The 26,027-nt window shown below is 50.5% G+C and overlaps 1 protein-coding gene across 12 annotated transcripts in view; it reads right to left on the reverse strand.

The window, feature by feature from the left end:
* Positions 1–26,027, reverse strand: part of EML1 (EMAP like 1) — an 889,011-nt gene that overhangs the window by 187,484 nt on the left and 675,500 nt on the right. For 2 of the 12 annotated variants that reach the window (XM_085626404.1, XM_085626403.1), the window contains exons 1-2: positions 1,866–2,000; positions 1,183–1,220 (exon numbers count right to left, since the gene is read on the reverse strand). The exons of the other annotated variants lie outside the window; for them this stretch is intronic. In XM_085626404.1, the coding sequence (XP_085482530.1) occupies positions 1,183–1,208 (26 nt within the window). In that variant the 5' untranslated portion in view covers positions 1,209–1,220; positions 1,866–2,000. Of the gene's footprint in view, positions 1–1,182; positions 1,221–1,865; positions 2,001–26,027 lie in introns of those variants that run through there. 12 annotated transcript variants of the gene reach the window in all.

Raw genomic sequence — 26,027 nt, forward strand, 5'->3', positions numbered from 1 at the left:
ACCACAAGGAAAAATTAAATAATTAATTGTACCTGGTGAGCTGAAATCCCCCAACCCCCCCCCCCCCCCGCTCTTACCTGCACGGACCGCTGTCTTAGAACCCTGCTCAAACTACATGCATCCAGGCACGCCCCTCCCAATGAGCGCACACATGCATGCCACTCACCCGGCCTACTCACACAAACCTCAACCGAAAATCTTACATGCACCCCACCCCACTCACCCTGTAACCACACACCCCTCTCACCCTGCGCGCAGAAGCACAATGCTCTCCCCTGAACTCGCACACCCCGAACTCTGCACATCTCCACCCAGGGCGTTAAGTGTAATGAAAAAACGAGGGGGGGGGGGGGGTAGACTCTCAAAGGGGCATGGCCAATGTAATTAACGGCGTGGCTTAAAACAAGTAAGCAAAAAAATCTGGGTTTAGCATAGTGTGCCGCTTCTGTCATTGCATCCAGATACATAATACAACAACATCACACATACAGCAAGCCAACATGATTGGCGTGGTCAATGGTTGTTAGTTGCATAAGCAATAACTAGGACTTCCTTGAATATAATATGACAATCCTTCAGTTCTAAAATGATAAGACTGTGAAAGAACTTTAACGAGGCTCATCGCAGTCACCCCAAAGGCAGTGAAGGGTGGCGCTACTGCAGAGGTACGATTTTTTTTTTCAACCGGTGGGGAGGGCAAAAATGGAGAGCCCGATAGGGTTCCGACTCCACACCTGCTTTTTAAAACTGGGGGTGCTCAGCACCGGCGGGACCCGGCCCACATAAAGTCGTCTCCACCGCTTCATTTGCGCAGGCACATACTTCCCCACCTTCACGCACATAGGTGTACCTCGTCTTCCTACAGGCAAGCTGATCACCCGACGCTCACGGAAACATCACCTCGCCCTTCGTTTATAACGGTACACACCCGCACCCTGAACTCACACAGACAAATCCACACCCGAACTCCAAGAGACACAATCGTCCGCTCTGCAACCACACAGGCACACCCATCCCTCGACCTGCAGGCAAGGCTCAGCCATCACCCTGCAGGCGCACCCATCACTCAGCCTGAACGAACACAGAAGCCCCTCGCCCTGCACTTGTAGAAACACCCTGCATAATACATAAAAGATAAAACCATTAGACTTGAAACGGGTGCGTCATATCTCGTTAGCTCACCTGCGGCTTTTCTGAGTATGTGACATCGCTCAAGTTCTCTAAAAAAGAAATAAGTATGGTAATGGTTTACTGTGCATTTTCGAACCAATGCCCACCCCTCCTTAAAACCTATCGCACACACACACCCCACACAACCGATTCAGACGAGAGACCACCGAATTTAAAGCCGAAAATGGCTTTCTCCCGCCTGATATTTAACCTATTTCAAGGCAAGTCCATGCAGAAAATTAACCCCCCCCCCCCCCGAAATATTTTCTAAACAACTCCCCTTCCCTACTTCCAAATGTTGGCAAGTACGCCATAACATTCGCTTGGGTCTGAATTACCCTGAATAATGCAGGAATTGTAACAGTAAACTTTCAACAACATCCCATAACAGAATCCCGCTAGTGGAAGGAACGCCTCTCGAGGGCGATTTCTTTTGAAGTGAATAGTTCGTAACCCGAAAAGAAAGACCTGTGCAGCTCTTGCCTTTGAACATTTCTTTAGCATCTAACTCCAAGCAAAACATAAATCGCCCGTTAACACCTTTCTAGAAATGTTAAACTTCTAGTTGAAATGTTCCAGATAAATACTTTCTTTAAAGTTCAATAGACTGAAAAAGTGCAAAGGAAAAGACGCAAACAGGGGGGTTTAAACGCGCTCGCCTCTCTGGAAAGGTTACAAAAGTTAAACGCGCTCACCTCTCTGGCGAGAGTACAGCTAGAAACGGAATGGCGGGCTCCGGAGAGTTGATTAGAAAGACGGAAACACTTCCACTAGTCTGGGTGCGGCTGCTTAAATTTTCCGGAACAGCCTCCGTGACGTTTTTACTAAACACGCCCTCTCGTGGGATAGTTTCGTTTTTAGAGAGTTCGGCTGTTGCTACGGCTGGATTTGAAGCCTCCCTTTCTTCGCTTTCTGTTGAGCTGAAAAGAGGCGGAGTAATAACATCCGATTCGTGTTTTTATGGCAGTCCTCTGAGCATTCAAGTTTGCATGGGTTTTAAATCATTTAAATATGGCTTGTTTTCCCCCGATTACCCAACACTGACTAGTACAGCAAACATTCACAAGCAAGCACCCCGATCACTGCAAACTCGCAGCCAGCAAAGCACCAACTTTGACATTCAGCTTGCACTCAACCACGCACGCCTCACTCACCCTGCACTCACAGTCACACCTCCAGCCCTGCACGCAGATAGGCATACCCCTCACCCTGCAATATCATGGGCACATCTCTGCCCTTCCACTCAACCAGGTGCTATGGCACCCCCTGCAGTAATACAGGCAAAATGTTCACCAATGCATTAGTGCCAATATCGGCAACCGTTATCATAACACACATCAGTACATAATCATAATAAAACACATGACACTGAATGTAAGTGGAGAAATATTGCTGCAGGTTTATTAGCATAATAAATATGCAAACACGGTGGGTTATCTTACGGGCGATCCCAGGGCAGGCCAGCCCCATGCCGCCTGCCCGTCTGATAAGCCTAGAGTCACCATGGCAACGCCAATTGGTGACCACCAAATGTTGGGAGGGTCCCCCCCCTCCCATCCGTGGACCTCCAGTCCACATGCTTCACCACGCCCCCCCGTGATGGGTGGGCGGAGCATACATGGCAGCCCCCGGTTGCTCAGACCCACAACCGCCTGTCGGTTAGCGGGGCGCCGTAGGTCTTCCAGTGGACACGCTAAAAGATCCCTGGGTATCCTGGCTTAGCACCACACGGTGCTGCTGCATGCTATACCCCTTGGTATGTGCAGACCCTGGATCGCCCTGTAACTCCTCCTGCAACACAAAAGTGAAAGTTGTTAGAAAAACCTTCCCCCCCCTTCTTGTCCCTCCTGATGCCGGGTAAGCGGATGGGCGGGCAAGGCAAGCGAGCGGACAAGAGGGCGAGGAGGGGGCGGGGACCGAATATGTACCCCCCCCCTTGGCTCCTCCCCGCCGGAAGCAGCTACCTGACTGGGGTCTCCCTAGGTCAAGCCCAGGGACACGACCTCCCACCCCTGTGCCTTCCTGTGGCACTAAGGCGGCCGCCCTCAAGGGGGCGGGCCGCTGCGCAACCCCCACCCCGGGCAGCCTTACATAGTGCCAATATCGGCAACCGTTATCATAACACACATCAGTACATAATCATAATAAAACACATGACACTGAATGTAAGTGGAGAAATATTGCTGCAGGTTTATTAGCATAATAAATATGCAAACACGGTGGGTTATCTTACGGGCGATCCCAGGGCAGGCCAGCCCCATGCCGCCTGCCCGTCTGATAAGCCTAGAGTCACCATGGCAACGCCAATTGGTGACCACCAAATGTTGGGAGGGTCCCCCCCCTCCCATCCGTGGACCTCCAGTCCACATGCTTCACCACGCCCCCCCGTGATGGGTGGGCGGAGCATACATGGCAGCCCCCGGTTGCTCAGACCCACAACCGCCTGTCGGTTAGCGGGGCGCCGTAGGTCTTCCAGTGGACACGCTAAAAGATCCCTGGGTATCCTGGCTTAGCACCACACGGTGCTGCTGCATGCTATACCCCTTGGTATGTGCAGACCCTGGATCGCCCTGTAACTCCTCCACAGCCTTGGGAGTGGCCACCGTCACTACCATGGCCCCCCACCAAGGTAGACCTATTTCCCTACAACCCGCTGCAGCCAACGCTTCCCCTAGGGCCAGTAGGAAAAGATCCATGCCTAACTAGGACTTCTCCCAGGTCCAGCCAAAACAAGTCTCCGCCCAACCGGGCCGACGGCCAGCATGTACCATCAGGACAGGTTCCCCCAACCATTCTAAAATCCCCCGTGGAATTGACTGAAATGACCTTAAACCTTGAATAGGCGATGGTCCAAAGTTGCCTTTGCCTGGCTAAAGAACAATCCCTTTGACAAGACACTCCTGCCTGGCCGTGCCAATGCGGGAGGAGGTAAGCGTTGCAGGCGCCCTTACTTCCTCTTCCACTCAGCTGGCGTACGCCCATCATATTCCATCAGTCACCACCAACTGTAAACCCTTGCCCTCCCAAAATTCTGCTAGTATACCAGGGAGAGACAGGACAGGGTGCCCACAGCGGAGAACCAACGTGTAAACTTCTTCTCTATTTTGGATACCGGGAAAGCCAATTAGTCTCCTGCTAAATAGTGGCTATCATAGTGTTACCCCGGGGTTTCCCTTGATCATATGGACCATATGCCCCCGTTCTTGCGCTTCACCTGATTGTTAACATGCCCCCCAGCGCAGACCACCGGCCTATGACCCATGTTTGGCCAAGCCTGGGCTAAAACACTTCTGAACAGCATGAAACAGGCTAACCACCAGCATTGCATTCTGAATGTTCCTGACGCGGCCCAGAAACATGCGCATAACTAAAGCAACTGGCACCATGCCATAAACGTATCAATTCAGCCTTCTATGAATGCAAAATGTGCTCTGTATTAGTGTTCCCTCCAAACCAGCCGCCCTAACCAGGCAACCCGCACCCTCCTGGCACTGGCACACTCCCGCCCCAGCTGCCCTAGAGTGCCTGGTCGTGTGTGGCCACAACCTGCGTTTTATCACTGACGTTATATCGGGGTGTGATGACACTCAACTAACTCTACTGCTGAGGGCCCCTTGCACCATCGTAAGTAAGTCTTTGCACACTTAGTGGCCAAACGAGGGCCCGCCGCCTACATCCCTAGCTGCCAAGGTTTCATATTGCTATGTATGACTTTTCCATAATGACCGCGCCCCTGTGGGTGACATTCCAAGACTATAAATGACACTACAGTGGGAGCGAAATCCGTCAATGATACGGCGCATGTCCAACCTACCCATGCGCATTACTGAAACATGTTAGGGCGGCGGGACCTGTGATGCTGACTGCCGGTATAGTTCAAATTGTCTCGCTGGCTCCAGAAGTCAACCCCATCATGGGAAAGAACTCTCCCTCAGACTGTGCCCCTAACTGTATTTGCATTGAGTGGTCCTATAATGAAATAATCAAATTGTGTGCTTGTGTGAGGCGTCTGCGAAGCATGGCTCATGTCGTGGCTGCTCAAACACGTGACGTATCCTGTGCTGACCTCGACACTGTGGGACTGTTGTTCAATGGACATGCTCATCTATGGCCTAATATTGGTCAAACAGTGCAGCACACGACAACGGAAATAAATTCCACTGTATCACACCACACTTACTTTAGGCAGTGCATAATTTAAAATTAACTGTCAGGCCAGGGCACCCGTCAAGAACCACTCCAGCTTCCTTCACCTATTCCCAGTGCCAACGCTGCCAAGTACCTGTGTGTAAGTGCGACTATTCGAGGTCTTCAGCCACCCCCCAATTAATACAAACATCATGGGCAGTGGTCAGCCCGGTAGCCACTGGACCAATATGTGGTACCTTCAGTGAGCTAGAGCTATCATCTATCTTCAGCAACGAACCGTGACCTGCAGCGCAGAGTGGTTGAGGTTCTGCTCAGTTACTCTTTGTCAACTGTGGAAGTCTGACCTGATGAATTCTGAAATTAGTGAACTCAGCTTGGAGCAAGGCATTAAGACAGAATTGGGACCTCTGTGGAAGGGAAGGGGACGTGAGACCAAACATTTGCTCTAACACTAATGCATCCCGCCTATCAACTGCCCACCACATAATGCACCTACCGTCTGTGCGTTATTAAATATAGCAGTAAAGCAGAGGTACGTGTGGCTACTGTACCCAAGGCTGTAATGTGCCCGTAAATAAGAAACCATCAACGTGATTAATGGCCCAAACCATGTCCCGGGGACCAGTTCCCGAACCTGACCCCCCTCACCATTTTTGCAAAACTTCTCAGACATTCCCCACAGACTGCTGCAGATAGAACAATTATACTGCTGTATGACCAGTGGGCAAAGATTGGGTGCTATGCAACAGCCGCATCAGCCAAACCTACACAGATGATCTGGGTTCAAAAACACATTGAACAAAGCAGCCAAAGTTTAGACTGCTATGTGTGACCGTTCCCTAAGTCAGTGTAATTCGTGAGAATGCACCTATGAGTGACACTTTATCGCGAGCGTAATCCAAACAAGACGACGGCGAAAAATTCTCAGCACTTGCATCAGTTTGAGAAACAAAACCCCTAGAGGATCGCACCCCTGCCGCAAGGCACCAGAAGCAGGAGGGCCCTTGGTGCGAAAAGTTCGCTGTTTGAAAGGGCAGACTGACTGTGGTATGTGATCAGCCGCATGGCCGACATTCCTTTTAGATACCATTTTAATCACACCTTTAATGAAGCTGCAACTGTAACTGGAAAATTTTCCTCACAAGAGACACAAACTCCATCTCTCAATTGTGCCAGTATCGCAGCACATCTTAAAGCTCAGAATTGTGCCAACAATCCCTACGCATTATCAATACTCATCTCCTTAAACCGAATGAAAGCCAATTCTGTGTGAGACCCAGGGCATTTTCCCTTGCAGTTAGAGGCGGACACTCGTTCCCACACATACAGCAAAGAACCTCGGCAGCAATTGTTTCCTCAAATCACTCTGCCTCCCAGGCCTGCGCGGGGCCGGGCACCGGCCCGCCGAGAATATTGCAGCGTTAGGCAATAACTATGGCATGCAGGCCGGGCACACCGCACATTTACTAGGTGTCCCGCTCCTTGAAAGCCTGCATGGTCACCATTCATAGCGTTACTCTAATGCACATTGAGCAATACATTTTGATTATACAAATGTCTGTGTATGTGAGCGCAAAGGTGTTGAAATGTTAAACTTGAGCTCCAATTACATGACATACTGAGCACATATCCTCGAATCTCTATATTTGCTACGCGAGGAGCACTACCTAAACCAAGCCCATCTATTGGCTGATCGGTGCTTTTAATTGCATATAGTGAAATAATTCCCCATCATAGCTCAATTGCAGGCCAACCGAGAGCTATTCTACCTCATGTCAGCCTGCGAATACGAAAGCTGGGCTGTCCCCCCACACCAGTAAACAGCCAATTCACACAACACCTGGGGGAGCCCTTAATAAACGGCGAGGATGGAGGAAATGCACAAGATATACAGCGACCTCCTCAGAATGAAGGCCCCCCCCCCAGCTCTTTTTTTTTTTTTTTTTTTTTTTTCCCGATATAGGCAAACCGCCCACACCGCCGAATCCTCACTTTCAATGCCAATGTCGATATAATTCCAAATCATCTTAACCCCGCACCGCCGAATCCTCACTTTCAATGCCAATGACGATATAATTCCAAATCATCTTAACCTGTTAGGCTTTCACCTTAACATCCTACACTTAACAACATAATGCCTATGTGTGGCAAAATGCGGCCTCTGTCACTGCCTCAAGCTACGTACTACCAAAGGACACTACCCTACAGCCAAAAATTATTGGGAGATAAGTGCCTCAGCAACAACTGTCGCTCCGTTGTACATGTGATGGTTCTGGAATGATGAGGCTGTGAAAACCTAATCAGTCACCTTGAAGTTACCTCCCCATACAACTGACTACCAAACTGCACTTCATCACCGCATTGCCCCAATGCGCACCCAAATGCGAGCTACGGTCGACACATCTAGCTGAGAGCCCTAATGTGACAGAGCACACAACGATATGAGAGACACTTTTCCGTGAGCATAATGAGTAAAGGGGGAGAAAGCATGTAGCGATTAGGCGATGTAGAGACCGGTGCCTGACAGGACAGTCCTTAACGTGCACATAAATTCCCAACTTCCAAAAACTGCAACAGACTGGAAATGGAGGTTAACCACCAACACTTACTATTAGTAAAAACAGAGGAGCACTCGAAGGCCATTCATAAATAATGTTCCCAGGGCTCCACAACCTGCAGTTATAATCACAGTCAAACAGAGCAGCGCTACCTCCCAGTGGCCTACATAACCTATGGCACAAGTCCTATGCTCGACCCACAGGATGAGACAGAAAGTGTTTTTTTTTTTTTTTTTTTTTTTTTTTTTTTTTGTGCTGAAGGACGATCATGGTGAGGGAGGACGACTCCGCAAGCTTGAGTTCGACACGCCATTTAAATAAACAACAATGGCTCTACCGGACTTACCACCGCCGAGCGCCGCATCAAAATTGAAGAACTATTCTCTTCAACAACTTAAGGACATTTGCGAGATATACCGAGCCGCAGGGCGTTGCTCCAGTCTTACCACCACATGACCGGAACCCCACACCTTCAGGTGTTCCTACTGCAGCGCCCACCCCGCTCTTACTTATTATCTTGAATGGCTAGCGACTGTCTGATCCGAACCATCGAAAGTTCCACTTATCTGAATCAAAATTGAGAAAATATTATATAAAGAGGGGGGGGGGGTTTATGCACTGCCAGCAGCCTGCCAGGCCAGTGCACCACACATGCATCACCCTCTCTCTACCTGCCATCGCGCTCTGTGCTTCTGGGATGTAAGAAGCGTGCACTTGCATATCAACAGACCGATCCCGCAGAAGCACACTTCCAAAGCCCACACATGGCCGAACCCGAATCTGAAAGTCGGCATGAATGTGCACCTAAACCCCCCTCCTACCACGGCCGGGGTCCGAACCGGCAGTCACCTGGCATAGAAACCTGCTACAGCAGCAGCCAGAGGTCAGCAATCAAGGACAAGCCAGGCGCAAGCGAGCTCGGGCGGTCCGCTCTGCCAACACCTAACCACACTCTCGCGACCCGCCTGGCCCGCTGCCCCTGCTGAGTCCCGTTACCCTGCAACAGTGTAGGGGGGGGGCCGCGAGAGAGCCGCGACATCGTCCACCATAGGACGCGCAGGCCTCTCAACGCAAAACGCTGTCCCCATTGTCCGCTGCGCCATGCCTGGATGGATGAGGCCCGTTGCCTGCGCCCCGCACCACAATCTGCAGGACTCTGAGGGGTCACATGAATAGCCTAGAAACACCGCAGGATGCGCGACACCGAGGCCCAGGCACTCGCCCCTCCTTGCAGCGAGAGGCACCACCGGACCTGAGATGTCCAAATCAACGCGAGGCCAAGACCTGCTAGGCGTCCGAGTAAAGGAGCCCCGCCTGGCAGAACCGCCACACGCACCAGCTGTGCACCTTCCCTCACCCGCAACCGCGTCCGGCACTCCGGACACTGACACAATGAATCATTATTCTACTTAGAAAGCATGAAGGATAGCAGATAAGATAAGATAACAGAGCGCCTACATAGCCCCAGTTACGTTACAAGGGGACGCACATTTATATGTTGGTCACGGGGAGATTGTGATTTGCCCCGAATCACAGGAAGATCAGCGACAAACCAAGCTCGAACCCAGGTCCCCAGGTCTGCACTCGAAACATTTCAAGGAGGGTTGTACCCACTGCCGAGTCTCGAACACGGTTGCTCAGCTCCGCAGTCTGCAGCTCAGACTGTTGAGCCACGTCCTCTCACTAGCGCCCTATCCATTAGCCAACTCCTCTCGCCTAGTCGATCCGCGATCTACCGGACCATACTATAATATCGCGCTAGCTTGCCCCAATCCAACTAGGTATCAGAGCGCTATACATAGCCCAGTTCCGTTACAAGGGGACGCACCTAATGAGTTGTTGGGCACGGGAGGCTTGTGGATGCCCAGCATCACCGGAGGTTCAACGAGGCGAGCAAAATATAAGTATATTTATATACACATTGCGCTTCTCCAACCAAAATGGCGAGACGTGACCACCTCAGTGCCGCCTCCAAAGCCGCCGGTCTAACCACTGTACTATCGGCACCCTGCAATATATATAGCGCGCTCGACCCAAAGGTATGGAGCGCTTTGCATTGCACCGTATTTACCTTACACATTCAGGCATAATGATTACACTCCCCATGGCAGGTACTCTGCCTTTGTTGTTGCATATATATATATATATATATATAGCGCGTACTCGACCCGATGGTATTGGAGGGCTATACATGACACCGTATTTACATTGCACATTCAGGCATATGCTTTTCAATTCCCATGGCTGATACTCTGCTATGGTGTTGCATATATATATAGCGCGAACTCGACCCGACGGTAAAGGAGTGCTTTACATGGCACCGCATTTACATACACATACAGGCGCGGGGAAAGTAAGAGATTTGCCAGCGATAGCGTGCACGTGCCTGAGGCCACACCGCCTCTCCCTATAATGCCTACGCTGAGGCCCAGACCTGGATTCCCCAGATCGAAGCCTCCCGTCCTGCCTACTGGGCCCCCTCACACCAGGGACACCGAACGTGCACGCGACCTCGAGGGTCGAACTCTCTCCAGCGCCAAAGTCGGCAGCGTGGCCGGCGGACCACATCCTCTCTTCGACAAGTCAATTACGCTAACTTCCATTACCAATCATGGGTGGCTGCACTTGCAGGACTCGAACCCGTGACTTGCAAAGTGAACATTTACCCAAGAAATGCCCATTTAAATCATTGAGAAGTCTCTCTCCCGAGATCTACCTGCACAAATCAGGAGCCCTAAGGCCCCAGTGACTCTGATGGCCTGCGATGCCCGACCGATGAGCCACACACGCGCGCCCCCGCCGCACGCGCAACCTCCCAGGCCGGCGACTTGGGCCTGGCTCGGCGCCCGCACCCCCCCACGCCCGTGGTATTCCGACCACAGGGCCCCGTCGCCTGGAAAAGCTCAGGGACAAGGCCGGAGCGAGGAGAGGGGGCAGGTGAACTCACCGCAACATGAGGCTCCGAGGCGCGCGACGATGGAGCTGCGACCGGCAAGGCAAGCGAGCGGACAAGAGGGCGAGGAGGGGGCGGGGACCGAATATGTACCCCCCCCCTTGGCTCCTCCCCGCCGGAAGCAGCTACCTGACTGGGGTCTCCCTAGGTCAAGCCCAGGGACACGACCTCCCACCCCTGTGCCTTCCTGTGGCACTAAGGCGGCCGCCCTCAAGGGGGCGGGCCGCTGCGCAACCCCCACCCCGGGCAGCCTTACATTAGACAAAATGCTCACTCGGCACTCATCGAGGCACAATCTCCACGCATTCAATAACACAGGTGCAATGCGCACACTACACTTACAGAGACACACCTCTCTCTCAGCAATCCTAGCAACGCTGCTCAATCCAGCACAAAAAAAAACAATCCTCACCCGACACTCACACAGGTAAACCCTAGACTTGCACAGGCTCACGGCTCACCCTGCATTCATTCAAGCACTCTGCTCACCCAGCACTCATACAAGCAAACCCTAGACTTGCACAGGCACACGGCTCACCCTGCATTCATTCAGGCACTCTGCTCACCCAGCACTCATACAAGCACACACTGAAGCCCACAAGCAGCCTGCCTAAAGGGGGTCGGGGGTCGGCTGACGGCTCCAGGACGGAACAGAATTGGTGGTATCCCAGACAGCATAACAGACAGATCGGGCCGGGCAGAGGAAAGTGCCTGTGCTATGCATGCATGATATGGCTCACTACTCACCTTGTATTCACACAGGTACACGCCTCACCTCGCACTCAAACTGGCACATCTCTCATCTCGCACTCAGAGCCCTCACCCAGGACTCACAGACACTCCTCTCACCCAGCACTCACAGACACTCCTCTCACCCTGCACTCACACAGGCATATATCTCATATACAAAGCCTGCATTCGGCACAAACACATTGCTTACTCACCCTGCACTCACAGAGTCACAACTCTCACAATGGATCTGATACAATCCACTCACTGTGGGCCTTGCAGTGTCTGACCGGTCACTGTTCTAGTCTTTCTAGTTGTGTGCTTATACCAGCTACTCCCCTAGGGCTAGCTTATACTATTACCCCATACCCATACATCACAGGTGTCACAAGACATGCGACCCTGCCAATAAATGGGGGCGGGCGCATGTGCCCTTGGCTAGTTCTACGATGTAAGCCACTGTGTCCCTGTGGTCATTATCCATGTATGGGGGCCTAGGGCCTCAACCCATTACATTGGCGACGAGCGGGTGGACCCGCGTATGCAGCCACCTTGATGGTGGTTATGGCGGAGAGCGTAGCGCGTGTTGAGGGCATCCCCTGCCAGCAGTTGTAGGCAGCGCCTGGTTACCCGTAGTGTATGTTGTGAGCCCGCGGGACAAAGGAGTTTTGCGGAGCTGTTGTGCTCCCGCGAAACAAAGGGTGGAGTGCCAATCAATCAATCAATCAGGAGTTTGTATAGCGTGCTACTCACCCATGAGGGTCTCAAGGCGCTAAGGGGAGGGGGGGCGGCTCCAGATCAGTCGAAGAGCCAGGTCTTGAGGTCCTTGCTGTACGTGTGCTGGGTCAGGGGATCGTCTGATGTTCACAGGGAGCTCATTCCAAGTTTTGGGTGGTGCGATATAGGAGAAAGCTCTCTCGCGCCATTTCTGTGGATGCGGGGGATCACTGCCAGGGCGAGGTCAGCAGAGTGGAGGTTCCTCTTGGGTACGTGGAAGGATACTCTCTCATTGAGGTATTTGGGTCTGATGTTGTGGAGGGATTTGTAGGCGTGGGTGAGGAGTTTGAAGGAGACCCTCTTCTCGACGGGGAGCTAGTGGAGGCCTCGTAGGTGTTGGGTCATGAGCTCATGGCATGGAGTCCCGAGGACGAGTCTGGCTGCGCTGTTCTGAATGGTCTGGAGTCTGTGCAGAAGAGTTTTGTTGATTCCGGCATAGAGGGCATTGCCGTAGTCCAGTCTGCTGGTAATGAGTGCGTGGGTGACAGCCCTTCTGCGGTCGGGGGGATCCACTTAAACGTCTTACGGAGGATGCTAAGGCAGTTGAAACTAGTGGAGGTGACGGCGTTGATCCGGCGGTTCATGGAGAGGGAGGAGTCAAGAATGATGCCGAGGTTCCGAGCGTGGTCTGTAGGGGTGGGTGGGCTCCCGAGGGCGGAGGGCCACCAGATGTTGTCCCAGGCAAAGGTGCAGGGAACGAGGATGAGGACCTCGGTCTTCTGAGTTTAGCTTCAGGCAGCTGTCCTTCATCCAGGCTGCCACATTCTTCATACCTTCCTGGAAACCGAGTCTGGTGTCTTCGGGATTCTTTGTGAGCGAGAGGATGAGCTGGGTGTCGTCTGCGTAGGATATGATGCGGAACCCATGCTATCGGACGATGGCAGTGAGGGGGCCAAGTAGATGTTGAAGAGTGTGGGGCTGAGTGATGATCCCTGCGGTACTCCGCAGTTGATTTCCGTGGGTTTGGAGAGGAAGGGAGGGAGTCGGGTCCTCTGGGTTCTGCCAGAGAGGAAAGATTGGATCCAGTCGAAGGCCGCTCCTTGTATTCCCGCATCGTGCAGTCTGGCTGCGAGAGTGTGATGTGAAATGGTGTCGAAGGCTACAGAGTGGTCTAGAAGGATAAGGGCTGCAGTGTGTCCCTGGTCGAGTAGCATGCGGATGTCAGTGGCGGCAAGGCGGGTGGTCTCGGTGCTGTGGTTGCTGCGGAATCCATATTGGGAGGCGTCCAGGATGGAGTTATCCTCTATGAAGGCAGTCAGCTGGGTGTTTACGAGTGCCAGGTACAGCACACAAACCCTGGAAATGGAGCTGAGCGGGAGCCCACCCCGCATCAGAAGTGCCTGTTCAGTCACTGCCTGTGAAGTGATCACCCAGAGATGGCAGCATGAGGCTGTGAGCAAAGCAAGCAGAGGAACGGATTGCATATGCCGAGTCCCGAAAGTGGGAGATCCCCCACGGCGTGTCGTAACCGAGCCCATCCCCCTGGGGGAGAAGCCAGTGATAGCTGTTCCGGGCACCGTCCCCAGCTGCACCTGTGGAGGCTGCAGCACCCCCAGCATGAGAGAAGCTGCCGCAGAACAAGAAAAAAGTTAAGTTGATTATTGCACCACAGGTGGGTGCCCTGCATGCGGTGAGTAGATCGGCCCACGACCAAAGTCTGTGCCACCCCTTGCAGCACGGAAGAGAATGCAGGATCCCGCATGAAGAGAAGAGAGGGCACAGACTTGAGATCATCCGCTTCCCTGCTTACCTCCAAGTGATGCATCCTCGGTGGCCGGTGAGGGTCTGTTGTCCGAGCCTGTGCCGTGACCTTTGAGGTGGTGACGCCCGATGTCACCGCCCAAAGGAAATAACTGCACTGTGCTGGGGTTAAAGGTGGCGGTGCCAGGAGGGACAACTGCCAGGGAGAGTGGCTGGTTGCGTTGTGGACGCAGGTGAAGAGAGCAGTGTATCTGCCTCACGTGGTGTAGGAGGTGCTGGGGCCGGCAAGAGGTATCCTTATGCCTGGTCGGGATTCGGCGAGGCCATGCCCGACTGGGTGTGTTGCGCCTGTCTGCGGCAGGGGGCCGCAAAGAAGCACAGCCTTGCTGCTCGCGAGTGAATGAAGGACTGCCTGCCCGAAGCAGCACAGTGAGAGTGCCCAGTGCTGACAGTACTAATCAAATGACCGGTGACAGGGAGAACTACACAAATACTGAACAGTGCACCTGAATGGGGTGAAGTGGCAGCCCTACAGGGACCCAGTCACCGTGTGATGTTAGTCTTGAGGACTAAGTCCCCTCTCAGCGATTGAGTGCTATAGATAAGCTCCAGGGTAAAAGCAGATAGGGCCTATGGACATAGACTGCGGTGACACCTAATGGCCATGGGTTATTACTGCAGCCATCATGGACAGCCTATACTGAAATCTAGCTTCCACAGAGAGGAGAAGGCGGTTTGTACTCTAGATATAGCAGTGGCAGCATCAAGGGAAATAGATGGCAGCACGAACAGGGGGTGCTGTGGCCATGAACTGCCTTGTGCAGAGAGTAAATTGGGACATACTGTGTTCCTCAGGAGAGGGAGACACTCAAAAGAGCCAAGAGAAGGAAAACTGCCAAGAGAATGGTGGCTGCACCCAGAAGCCAGATCTCTGTAGTGGTGAGTGACTGAGCATCTCAAGATAGAGAATACTATGAAGTTCAAGGCTGCCAGCCCAGGAAAGCTGCCAAGAGTCCACTGGTAGCAAGAACACCTAAACAGCTAAGCCCTAGGCTGCAAGTCTCTGAAGGACAGACAAATGTGCGCCCTGGTGGCGAAAGGACGTCACCGCAAGACATGGAACAGGATGTGAAAGGTACCAGCTGCACCCTCAAGTGAAGGACAGAGGGCACAAGGACAGAAGTGCGCTGAAGATCGCACCAGAGATGCTGACTGCAAAGGCTGGAGCCCTAGAGTAAGAGCCCTGCAAGTTAGAGGGCCCATGGCATTACAGGGTATGACAGACTCTGTGCAGTCTGCCTGAGTGGAGGCAGAAGAGGAGGCCTGCGAGAGGCCGAAGAGACCTGTGAAAGGTCGAAGAAGATGACTTGTGAGAAGTCGAGGAAGAAGACCTGTGAGAAGTCGTGAAAAGAGGAAGGACACGACGAGAGGTCTAGTCAGTGGACGTGGAGAAGGCTCAGTCCTAGGGGTAGGACATTGCCAGGGAGACCCGTGGGAAGTGCATATCAAATGGAGAGGCCTGGTCAAAAGAGAGATGGGATCAGACCGCATTATGAAGAGGAAGAAGAGGGAGTGCAGAAGTGGCATGAGGCCGCAAGTTTAAATCAGAGACAGTGGAGAAGAAAGGAAGATAGAAGAAAAGTGTGGCAAGAGGCCACTGCACTAGAGCACAAGGAATATGAAGGAGAAGAGGATATTGTGAAATAGACATCTGGCAGACCACATAGAAGAGAGTATGACCGAGTGTCATTGCAATAATGTGAATCCCTAAGAACATCAAAGGAGCTGTGGACATCTAAAGTGGAGCACCACAATCATGTAGCACCCAGTGATCAGTGAGGCATCTGTGGCACCATGAGAGGCTGGCTGTCTAGAATTCTTCAGTTGCACCAAGTAAACTTGAAGCCTGTGGAAGAGAGCAAGCTGGACCATTTGTACCATCCACCTTTGGTGTGGCATGCAAGACTGGATTGTGGTTCTGCTCAGATGTCCTGAGTGACTTCCGTTGTGTGGTCTCGAAGAGGATCTGACCAATCCACACAGACCATGGTGATCCGGGGGCAAGGGCCTCAGGGAGTATTGGTGAGAGATGAATCCTGATACGAGAGATGCGTCTGCAGCAGCTCCCCCGCAGATACCAGGAAGCACGAAGATCTCTTGTCAGAGTATGGTTACCCCAAAGACTATCCGGTCAATGCCAGTGCACCAGAGTCTGGATGGTCTAAGTAACCCGATCTGGAAACAGCTACCCTCTAGGCAGAGCAAATGACTTGAAGATGGGACTCGTAGTGAGTCCTCCATGAGCCTATAGTATGGCGTCGGAGCGACAGCGTAGCCAACACAGACCCGTGGATGCCTGGTAAAGAGGACCTCAGGGGACTCCAGTGAGAGGGGAATCCTGGTGAGAGAAGAATGTCGGAGTTTACTCCACCATCATGAAGCTGCAGCACTGTGAATCTGAGGAAGACTCTTCAACAATGACCAGAATGTCGTCTGTCTTTGGAGGCTTGATTTTCATGGAGCCAGGACGTCTTTTGAAAATGTAGCATTCACCGACTTCACTATCGCTCCACATGCACAGTGGCTGTGACGGTGCATGTGGTACAGTGTATATAAACATTTTATATAGACTTCCACGCATTGAGTCCAGGTAGGACAGGATTCACAGTGCACCGCTGGCCTGTGCCAATTGGAACTGGTGATCCCAGCTGCAATTGTACACTCATCCTGTCTGGAAAGCTGCCTAATAGACTCTGAAGTTTTCAGTTATTGTTTTGTTCTCTCCCACAGGTTGGACTTGTTGTTCCATTTTTAATAAGGTTTCGGAGGGATGTAGTGACCGGCTTGTCACTGTTCTAGTCTTTCTAGTTGTGTGCTTTTACTAGCCACACCCATCCATCACAGGTATCACAAGACATGTGACCCTGTCAATAAAAAGGGCCGGGCGCACATGCCCTTGGCAATAGTACATGTGGTCATTTGTCCATGTATGGGGGCCTAGGGCCCCAACCCATTACAAGCCTGATGAACCCATTGAATAGCAGCGGTGGTACCAGAAGGACCTAAAAAAGCTGCCATTTTAAGCTCAATGCTAGTCGCCCACCAAGAGGACAGTGATGAGGGTATGGTACAGGGGATGTACAGTGCCTGGGAGGGGCTGCTAGGTCTGGCCCTTGGATGTGCTATTACTGGAGTATGCTGTGGTGTACATGAAGCCCTCAGCTTGCCTGCCTCTATAGGAGAGGGGAAGCAACGACAGGCTGTTAGTACCAGGACCGGAAATGTTTGGCTTCAGAATGTAAAGCATAACAAATGGGTCCAACTAGGCAGAGGAATGCTCCCTTGCTGTGCATTTATCCACTGGCGAACCACTCATTCTGGGCCAACATAGGTATCATTCTCCCGCTTTACTCACATAAGCACATCTCGGACACTGGCACTCACATGGCTCACTTTGCACTCACACGAGCAAACCCTCTCAGCCTGCACTCACACAGGCAGTCCTCTCACCCCACATTCACACACATCCAGCACCCAAAACGCAGTGCTCACTCACACAGGCACAATTCTCACCCTACACTTATGCAGACAGCCCTCCTGCTGCACCTCACACACAGCACACAAACACACCTCTTTCCTTGCACTAACACAGGAACAGCAGAGTAGTGGATGATCCAGTACACACACACTGCTCAGTGTACGCTTACAAAGGCACAAAGCTCTTACATAAACACCCCTTTGCTGCACCCACAAAAGCACAGCTCTAACTGCGCTCACGCCAGCACAGTTCTCAGCACGCACTCGTAAAGTCATACCTCTTCCTCTTGTAGGTACGCCTCTCACAATGAACTTCATGTAGTCCACGCACTGCGGGGCTGTTACAAGCATACTGCTGTCACGTGACCCGGAAGTACTGAAATTATAGCCAAACGTCATCTGTAAAAATATCAGGAACGGACTTTGGTCTGATGCATGGACCTTCAGTTTCAGTAGTGAACTAATAGTCACCCTTTGGCCACGAATGAAATCGCATCATTCCATCGTCCCCTTACAGATCCCGAGGAAGGGCTTGCTCATACCAGCCACTGTGCCCTTAGGGTTGACACTGTAGCCCTCAAAGGCGAGGGGAGTCAATCAGAATACAATCCCTTTTCGGTGGCAGCACACAATTTCTGCCCAACGAAATCCTTTACTCTGGGTGATTAACAATTGGGCGGAACAAAAGCCACTCTTTTGGGAGCACTTCTTAAAGCTCTTTTTGCTGATCACATCAAGGTCTGCCAGGTAGTGAGTTTTACAGACTTACTCTTACAGGCAGGGCTGGCTTTAGGACTGGTGGCGCCCGGTGCGAAAATCATTTTTGGCACCCCATAATTTAGCATAATCCCATGAACGCCTCCTCAAATTCTCTCACCACCACTGGTTGAAAGTGCCCCTCATCTCTCCAATCATGTTATTGCTAAACAAATCGCCCCCCTCCTTGAGGTCAATGCCCCCCTCCACAGGTCAGCGCCCAGTGCAACCGCACCAGTCGCACTGCCCTAAAGCCAGCCCTGCTTACAGGGCAGGGGTGTTCGAAGTTTTTATCATGTGTGAGTTATTCTCACAATTTTCTTGATTATTGGTCAACCCTTAGGCTGCAGAGTTTGCAGCTTTCACGACATCTACTCACTTGTGTAGCTTTCTCTCATTAAGTGCTTTCTCACATGAGTGTCACTAATGTGAGCGTGTGCCATGGTTAGCTTTCTCTTGTGAGTACTGTGAAACTGAGTCACACCACTAAGTGGATAGCATTTTGTACGCAAGTGCATACCTTGTTTAGCTTATACACTAGCATTCTAAACTCCAACTCCTGTGCAACACTGCAACAGTTTTTGAAGTTTTTGTGAGAAATAGCTAAGGCGCACAAGAAAAAAAAGCATTGCGGCTTGGCGCACTCCTAATATATACATGTTAAAGGGAAATCGTATCCTGCACTTGACACTGGTTAGAAATGAGACCTGAAGAAGGTGCAGATGGTACAGATCAGAATAGCAAAGTGTCTATCCACATGGTCACGATGAGTTAAAAATCTTCACTTACTTGGCCAGGGACTTATGGGTCAGAATTCAAATTTTAATGTAGCGAAGACTGCCGTTGGGACCAAGTCCTTTTTAATAACAGTGGCATGATGTGCTCCCACTTAGCAATGTCCATTAAAGCCTGGAAGTCTGCGTGGGATTCTGACCTGTTTCAAGGTGTGTCAAGTTCGAGTTGGGAAAGCGTTTTTGAACAATGGTTGTATTTACAGATAAATACAAACTTAGCCAACCTGCTGGGGATTGGCCAGCAACTAACTTGACCTGGCCAAATGTAGAAATGTGGTTAACATCCACCCTGACCTGCTAAAACTAAACGTTCTTGCAAATCTGTGCGCCATTTGCAAAAATATGTTACCAAAGGGGATGATGGACGGAGCGCTTGAACAAATCAAACACTCACCCCCAGTCAAATGATCTGGGTTTAATCCATCATCATTCTTTAGCTCACTCCACCACCCCAGTTCAGACATGGCCATATGCAAGTCAGTCTTACCCTGTGCCTCATGAGAACAGTCCAGCCCGAACTGCCAAGCCATGTCTTTCCTGGACAGGAAACAAGCATCCTGGGACCGGTTTTGGGTTTATAACCCTCATCTGCCAGGCTATCTTGAATCCAGTGGCAAAGTGAGCAAGGGACCCACCTCTGGGCATACCCTGCCAACTTAGGGCGAACAAAGCAATACCAAAGGGGATGATGGACGGAGCGCTTGAGCAAATCAAACATTCACCCAGACGTGGGTCCCTTGCTCACTTTGCTACTGGATTCAAGATAGCCTGGCTAATGAGGGTTATGAACCCGAAACCGGTCCCAGGATGCTTGTTTCCGGTCCAGGGAAGACATGGCTTGGCAGTTCGGGCTGGACTGTTCCCATGAGGCACAGGGTCAGACCGATTTGCATATGGCCATGTCTGAAGTGGGGTGGTGGAGTGAGCTAAAGAATGATGACGGATTAAACACAGATCAGTTGACTGGGGATGAGTGTTTGATTTGCTCAAGCACTCCCTCCATCATCCCCTTTGGTATCGCTTTACTCGCCCTAAGTTGGCAGGGTATGCCCAGACGTGGGTCCCTTGCTCACTTTGTCACTGGATTCAAGATAGCCTGGCTGATGAGGGTTATGAACCCAAAACCGGTCCCAGGATGCTTGTTTCCGGTCCAGGGAAGACAGTGCTTGGCAGTTCGGGCTGGACTGTTCCCATGAGGCACAGGGTCAGGCTGATTTGCATATGGCCATGTCTGAACTGGGGTGGTGGAGTGAGCTAAAGAATGATGATGGATTAAACCCAGATAAGTTGACTGGGGGTGAGTTTTTGATTTGCTCAAGCGCTCTGTCCATCATCCCCTTTAGTATCGATTTGCAAAAATATGGCAATGTGTCATGCGAGATCCCAAGGCTCAGAGAGGCTTCAGACTTGCTTTGACCTGGCAGATGAGTGAAGAATTGAGTTCCTGTTTTTGTACCATCAGCGCACAACACACCAGAGCACCCCACACATCTGCTTGAATAAAACCACGGTGTAGATATATGCCGAGGTTATCTAATAGGGGAAGAAAAAAGATTTGGTGGGGTGTGGGCTGGAGGTGTGTGTGTGTTATAAGGTTTCTGTGGGAATACGTACTGGATAGAATGCAGAGAAGCGTTGATGCAATGCTACCTGTTGCTGTTCCACTGATGATGAACTAAATTTCCAGTTGTGTCAGAATAAACTTCTTTACATTTCTTCCGTGCTAAACGTAGTGAACTCTGCTGTCGGGAATCCAGTGTCAATTATTCACCCTACTTCAATCACCCTGTGAAACTGTTCAAATATACATCCGTTGGTGCTCAAACATTGGTCACTACAGGAATGTCCTGTGTATCTAAACAAATCGACCCATCTGTTGGAGCTAAAATCGAAATGGTTACCCATAAGTTGCAGATTAGTTTTACTTGGTGCTCATGCACCATTTCTGATTTAACTCAAACATAATTCCTTAGGCAGACCAAAGGTGCTTTGAGACTGTGCAAATGTGATGATTGTTCAATGCCCTTATTAAATGGAAATGGCATCTGAAGAAAGCAACACATTTATCTAGGGAAAATCAGTGCTTAATTTGTGCCAGTGGCAGCAGGTGGGGCCCACCAGCACTTATTTTTCCTCAACAAACATTGATCCGGAGCAAGAGAGAAAAACACAAAAGGATTAAAAAAGATGAAAAACACGGGGAGAAAGAAGGGATGAAAAAGAGCCCGCAAGAGTGAGATGAATAGGCAAGGAGCGTCTGGTGGTGAATTTAAGAGGCAAGAGGTGGAATCACGATTATGCAAACCTGGTATTCACCACCCCAACCTTAGTTAGCTTTGTCCGCAGACTTCTGAACAACATTTTAGGTCCAGCACTTATTCTTTTACAGCTTAAGCATTGGAGAAAACACCTTCATAGTGTAAGTGTAAGAACCTATTGCATTTATTTATCACATTAATTCATTCTCATGTGTGCTTTAATGCGTGACAAGGTCTTATGCCTTGTGTGTAATTTATGTTGTGTTAGCTTAGTATGACCGACCAGACAAAAACGCAGGCATGTATTCACTATTTGATATATTAACTATATTGAAGCAGTTGAATTCTCATATACCTAAAAAGGATGATGAGGACTCTATTGTAACCACCAAGTTTATTGGTCTCGCTTGCAGGCAGTGAATGTGCTGTTGTTGCCAGGGGTATTCTTCACTATAAGATGTATGGAGCCTGCCAATTGCTTACCATTAGTTAGCTTCATTGTCACGCTTCTTTGCTGCCTTCTAATTGGCAAGTGTATGCCGGCTTCACTTCCATTGGTTTTGTGAGGAGCATAGACCAACTACTGATTGCTTTAGCTTAGTTAGTGTCATGCCCCACTTAAAGCGCTAAGATACCATGGTAATTGCGCACTTAATAAAAGTTCTACTTACTTTACTTACTTCCGCTGTCCATCCACTGCTTGAACTGGGAATCAGGTACTATTTTCTTTATTTGTTTCTTATCCCTGTAGCTTCTTCCCATCCCACCTCCACGCTTGTCAGTATTGCTTCTTCCCCTCCCAACTTCCTGCTTCATGTTGCTTCATCCCCTCCCACCACAGCACTAGCCACATCATAGCTCTTATTTTTCTAACTTTACTTTTAGCCGTGCCGCACAGCCAGACTGCTGTAAAACATGGCTAAAATACATTGGCAAAGCTAGTAGCTCCTGCATAGGCAAGACCTATTGGCTTTGCCAATGCTTGTTTAAAACTGTACTGGAACATCTTGAGTTTACAGGCGTTACTTTGGCTTGAATGTAGACACACACGGGCAGAGCCACTGTGGCTCTCCTTTAATGGTATTGCCTGTCCTTTTCACTTTGCCAGTGCATTTTACCAATGCTATTTTACTTAATCAGAAATGAAAAAATATCTGGCTTGCTAATCCAGAATAGCTGTCAGAACCCCTTACGGTGGGCCACGGGGCAAGCAGGAGTTACTGGGCCCACCCGTGGTAGCAGAGGCCTCTTACTTCCGATGTCCTGGGGCCTGACCTACTATGGATCATGTTCAACTGGGCCAAGCACCCTTTCTGCACCGGACTCTGTTAGGTAGCGTCAGACGAGCACTCAAGTCTCCTGGGGGGGGGGGGGGGGGGGGGGATCTTGTGGGGAAAGGGCAGATACAGATTAGAGAACACGACTCATAACTCAACATGCAAGCAATAAATCAATACCAGTTAAATACTTCTTTTTTATACCAAAGAAGTATTTTAATTCTAATTCTACAAAAGCAAAGATAAACGACATTCAAAAGCAATAACACAATCCCCCTTGAGGTCGGGGTTCTAGTAGTTGTCAGGCCACTCCCTGTGCCATGAACTTTAGTGCAACAGGTTGGATATTATTCCCCTTTTACTGCTGGCCACATCCAGGGAATGTAAACTATTTGGCAGTACTGAAGAGATCTCCCCTCGGACTCCTTTCGGAAGTTCAGTCATAAGAGTCCATGAGGTCACAGTACTGATCACAGTATGTACCCCAAAGACCCTGTTCATGACTTACCTGCTCCAGCGTTATGGAACCCCCAAGCAGTGAAGCACAGTCCTGCTCCGGATTGGCAAAGTCGGGCTGCGCATGGTCACAAGTGTCAGCCCCCAGCAAGTGTTTGCTCTCTCCTCCGAACGCTGTTACCAGCTGGTTGTAGCGGTCGGGGTTGTTCCCATTCTCGTGATCATACGGTATGTCACACTGTCCTTAGCGGGGGCAGGTGTGGAAGGTTTATCTCCTTGCTACGATGAGGCTACTGCGATGGTCTTTGATCCTCGGGCTTCCTTCTGTGTAGTTCGCGGTTTGCGGGACGGATCCACCTTGGTCACAGCAGCAGTTTCTCAGTCCCTGGCGACAGCTTGAACCATTGGCCTCAATATCTCTGGCAGCCCCTCGTGGCATGCGAGGTCACCATCATGGCACTCAAAAGTCCGGTCGCGCTGACCGGGCATTGATGTTCACAGTGGCCCCATCTCAGGCACACGGGGCCACACACCATGAGGTCGTGCAAGCCTGGCGCCCTCCACACAACCCTCGCTCTTCGGTTTAGTCCACAGTGGCCTGCTCCTGTCAGGGGCAGGGGGTTGGGGGGGCACCAAATCAATCCAGCACAGGTTCAAGAGCAGATCCCTCGCTAAGGGGGACCTTGCTCCTTCCAACGCTCTCCTCTTCCTTACAGGGCACACTGGTCTTGGCAAGCAGGCAGGCCCTGATGCTTTAGTCTCCAGGGAAGGTGATCTTGGTTTCCCTGGGTGATGCCCACTTACCAAACAGGAAGACTAGCAGGCCTGGGCTCTCAGTCCTGGTCACAAGCAGAAGTCTTGCAGAACTTCCCAAACTCCTACAGCAGCCTGGCTGCTTGGCAGATGATAAAGTTTGGGGTCTCAAACTCCACTCCTTACAGTCCTTTTCCAGACAGAAAATGTCATTTAGTGTCGGAGTCTTTAAAATTTTTATGTTGAGTTTCTGCTGCTTCTTTGAAATGGATATCTTCCCCCTTTCTTCTTTCTCCTGAACGAGGTCTGTCACAGCAGACAGGACTCCGAAGCTGATTAACCCACAACAGGATTTCCCACCTGGATGTCAGCCACAGTGAGATGAGCATCAAAAGTTTAATCCTGGGCTCATAGCCCTACTCTTTATTATTCCCTTATTAGCCTCATCCCTCTGTTCCTCGAGATGTGTCCAGGTCCCTTCCTTGTGATCTAGCATTGAATAAAAGAGCCATTTGAAATGCACAGAGAGCCTGCCTCTCCCATCCTCCAGCACATGTCCCTCCCAGCTCACAGGAATGCAGCAATGCACAAATCTGCCTGGGGGGTGGGGGTCGGGGCCATTTCTCTACTCCTCATGTTTTCCACCAGGCAGGCCTGGGCTTCCTAAAATGGAACCCAACGTCCTTCATGTAAAGTACCAGTGCAGGTACACTTGCACTTAGTGTACATCCGCAGCACACTTACTACGCAGCACTGTTATTCTCCTGTATTATGCCACCACAAGCAAAGCTACATGCAGCAAATGCCTTTAGTCTGTGCGCACTGTTCAGTACTGCAGCCTTTCTGTATTGTACCAGAGTGTGTTATTTTGAAAGCACACACTGCCAGCATACACACATTTACATGTGTGCACTGTACCACACTTCACCCCTTGTGTAGTGTACTCCTTACCAGCACTCATGCACTCAGCACATTTCCATCACCCACGTCCTTTCACATCTACCTAATGTAGGCAAGGGTGAGTTAAGCACACAGCAGTGGAACGTTTAAAAAGGAGAATGAGCCTGGGGCCTCACTTCAGTGACGCAGAGTAAACCGGTCCTGTTCTCTACTACTGATCACTGACACAGTATGCTGACACCACCACACTTGTGCTGCTTAACTTCTGGTGAAGGCGGTAGACTTCCACCACTATGAAGGCAGGGCTTTGGACGCCCCTACTGATCCAACAAGATCGCAATCCGTGAGGCAGGACTAGGTCATGGCACACATTTATGATCAGAGTTTGCCTATGACAAAAAAGCAGCATTAGGAATCCTTATAACTACAGTGGGGCAAACAGGGCAGGGGTACACCTGTATTACCATGCAGAAGACCTTTCCGTACCAACAATAGCATTGCCAAAAGCAACAAAAAAAGGTGGTACAGCGTGATGATGTATATAAGAGCATGCATCGCCATATATGCACACTTATGTGTGATAGCACAGCAGCCATTTATTTTATTTTTAACTTACCATTCAAAGATAATGGATGCCACTCTTGCAGTGTTAAAATAAACAAATGTATTAAAGCACATTAAAGAGAAATTATAGATTAGGTAGCAAATTTCAGCTGCGGAGCCCTCCCAAAAATAAAAATAGAGTGAAAACAAATTGGCACACAGTGGGGAGCACACGTACAGAGTTTTTTTTGGGGGGGGGGATACAATTTTAAATGCCAGAAGTGGTAAGGAAAGCACCGAACAAGTGGGTGGGGATGTGAGCAGCACATAGAAATTGGGGGCAGGTATCCGAGTAGCGATGCACAGGAGGGAAAGAGAAATAAAAAATATGCACTCATGGAGGGCTCAACGAAAAAGGAAAAAGTATTTCCTCTGATGTAAGTAGTGGAAGGATACAAGCCATTCAATCAAAAGGATAGTAAATATGTTATGCTCTAGAGCAGGGGCAAACACAAGAAAAGCATGCATAGCCATCAAATAAAAAGCAAGGAAATAGGCTGACCCACAGCCCCTGTATACTTTGGCATTGTCACAATGGTCTTGTACAACACGCAACTAAAAGCTGTCTTTAGGTGAGACCTGAAAAAGTTAAATACCTCTACGCCCTGCTTGGTTTTTTAAATGAGATGCCAATCATGCCTATTGTTACCAGTAAT

The sequence above is a fragment of the Triturus cristatus genome, chromosome 9 (genome assembly GCF_964204655.1).
Source record: "Triturus cristatus chromosome 9, aTriCri1.1, whole genome shotgun sequence".
Classification (NCBI taxonomy): Eukaryota; Metazoa; Chordata; class Amphibia; order Caudata; family Salamandridae; genus Triturus; species Triturus cristatus.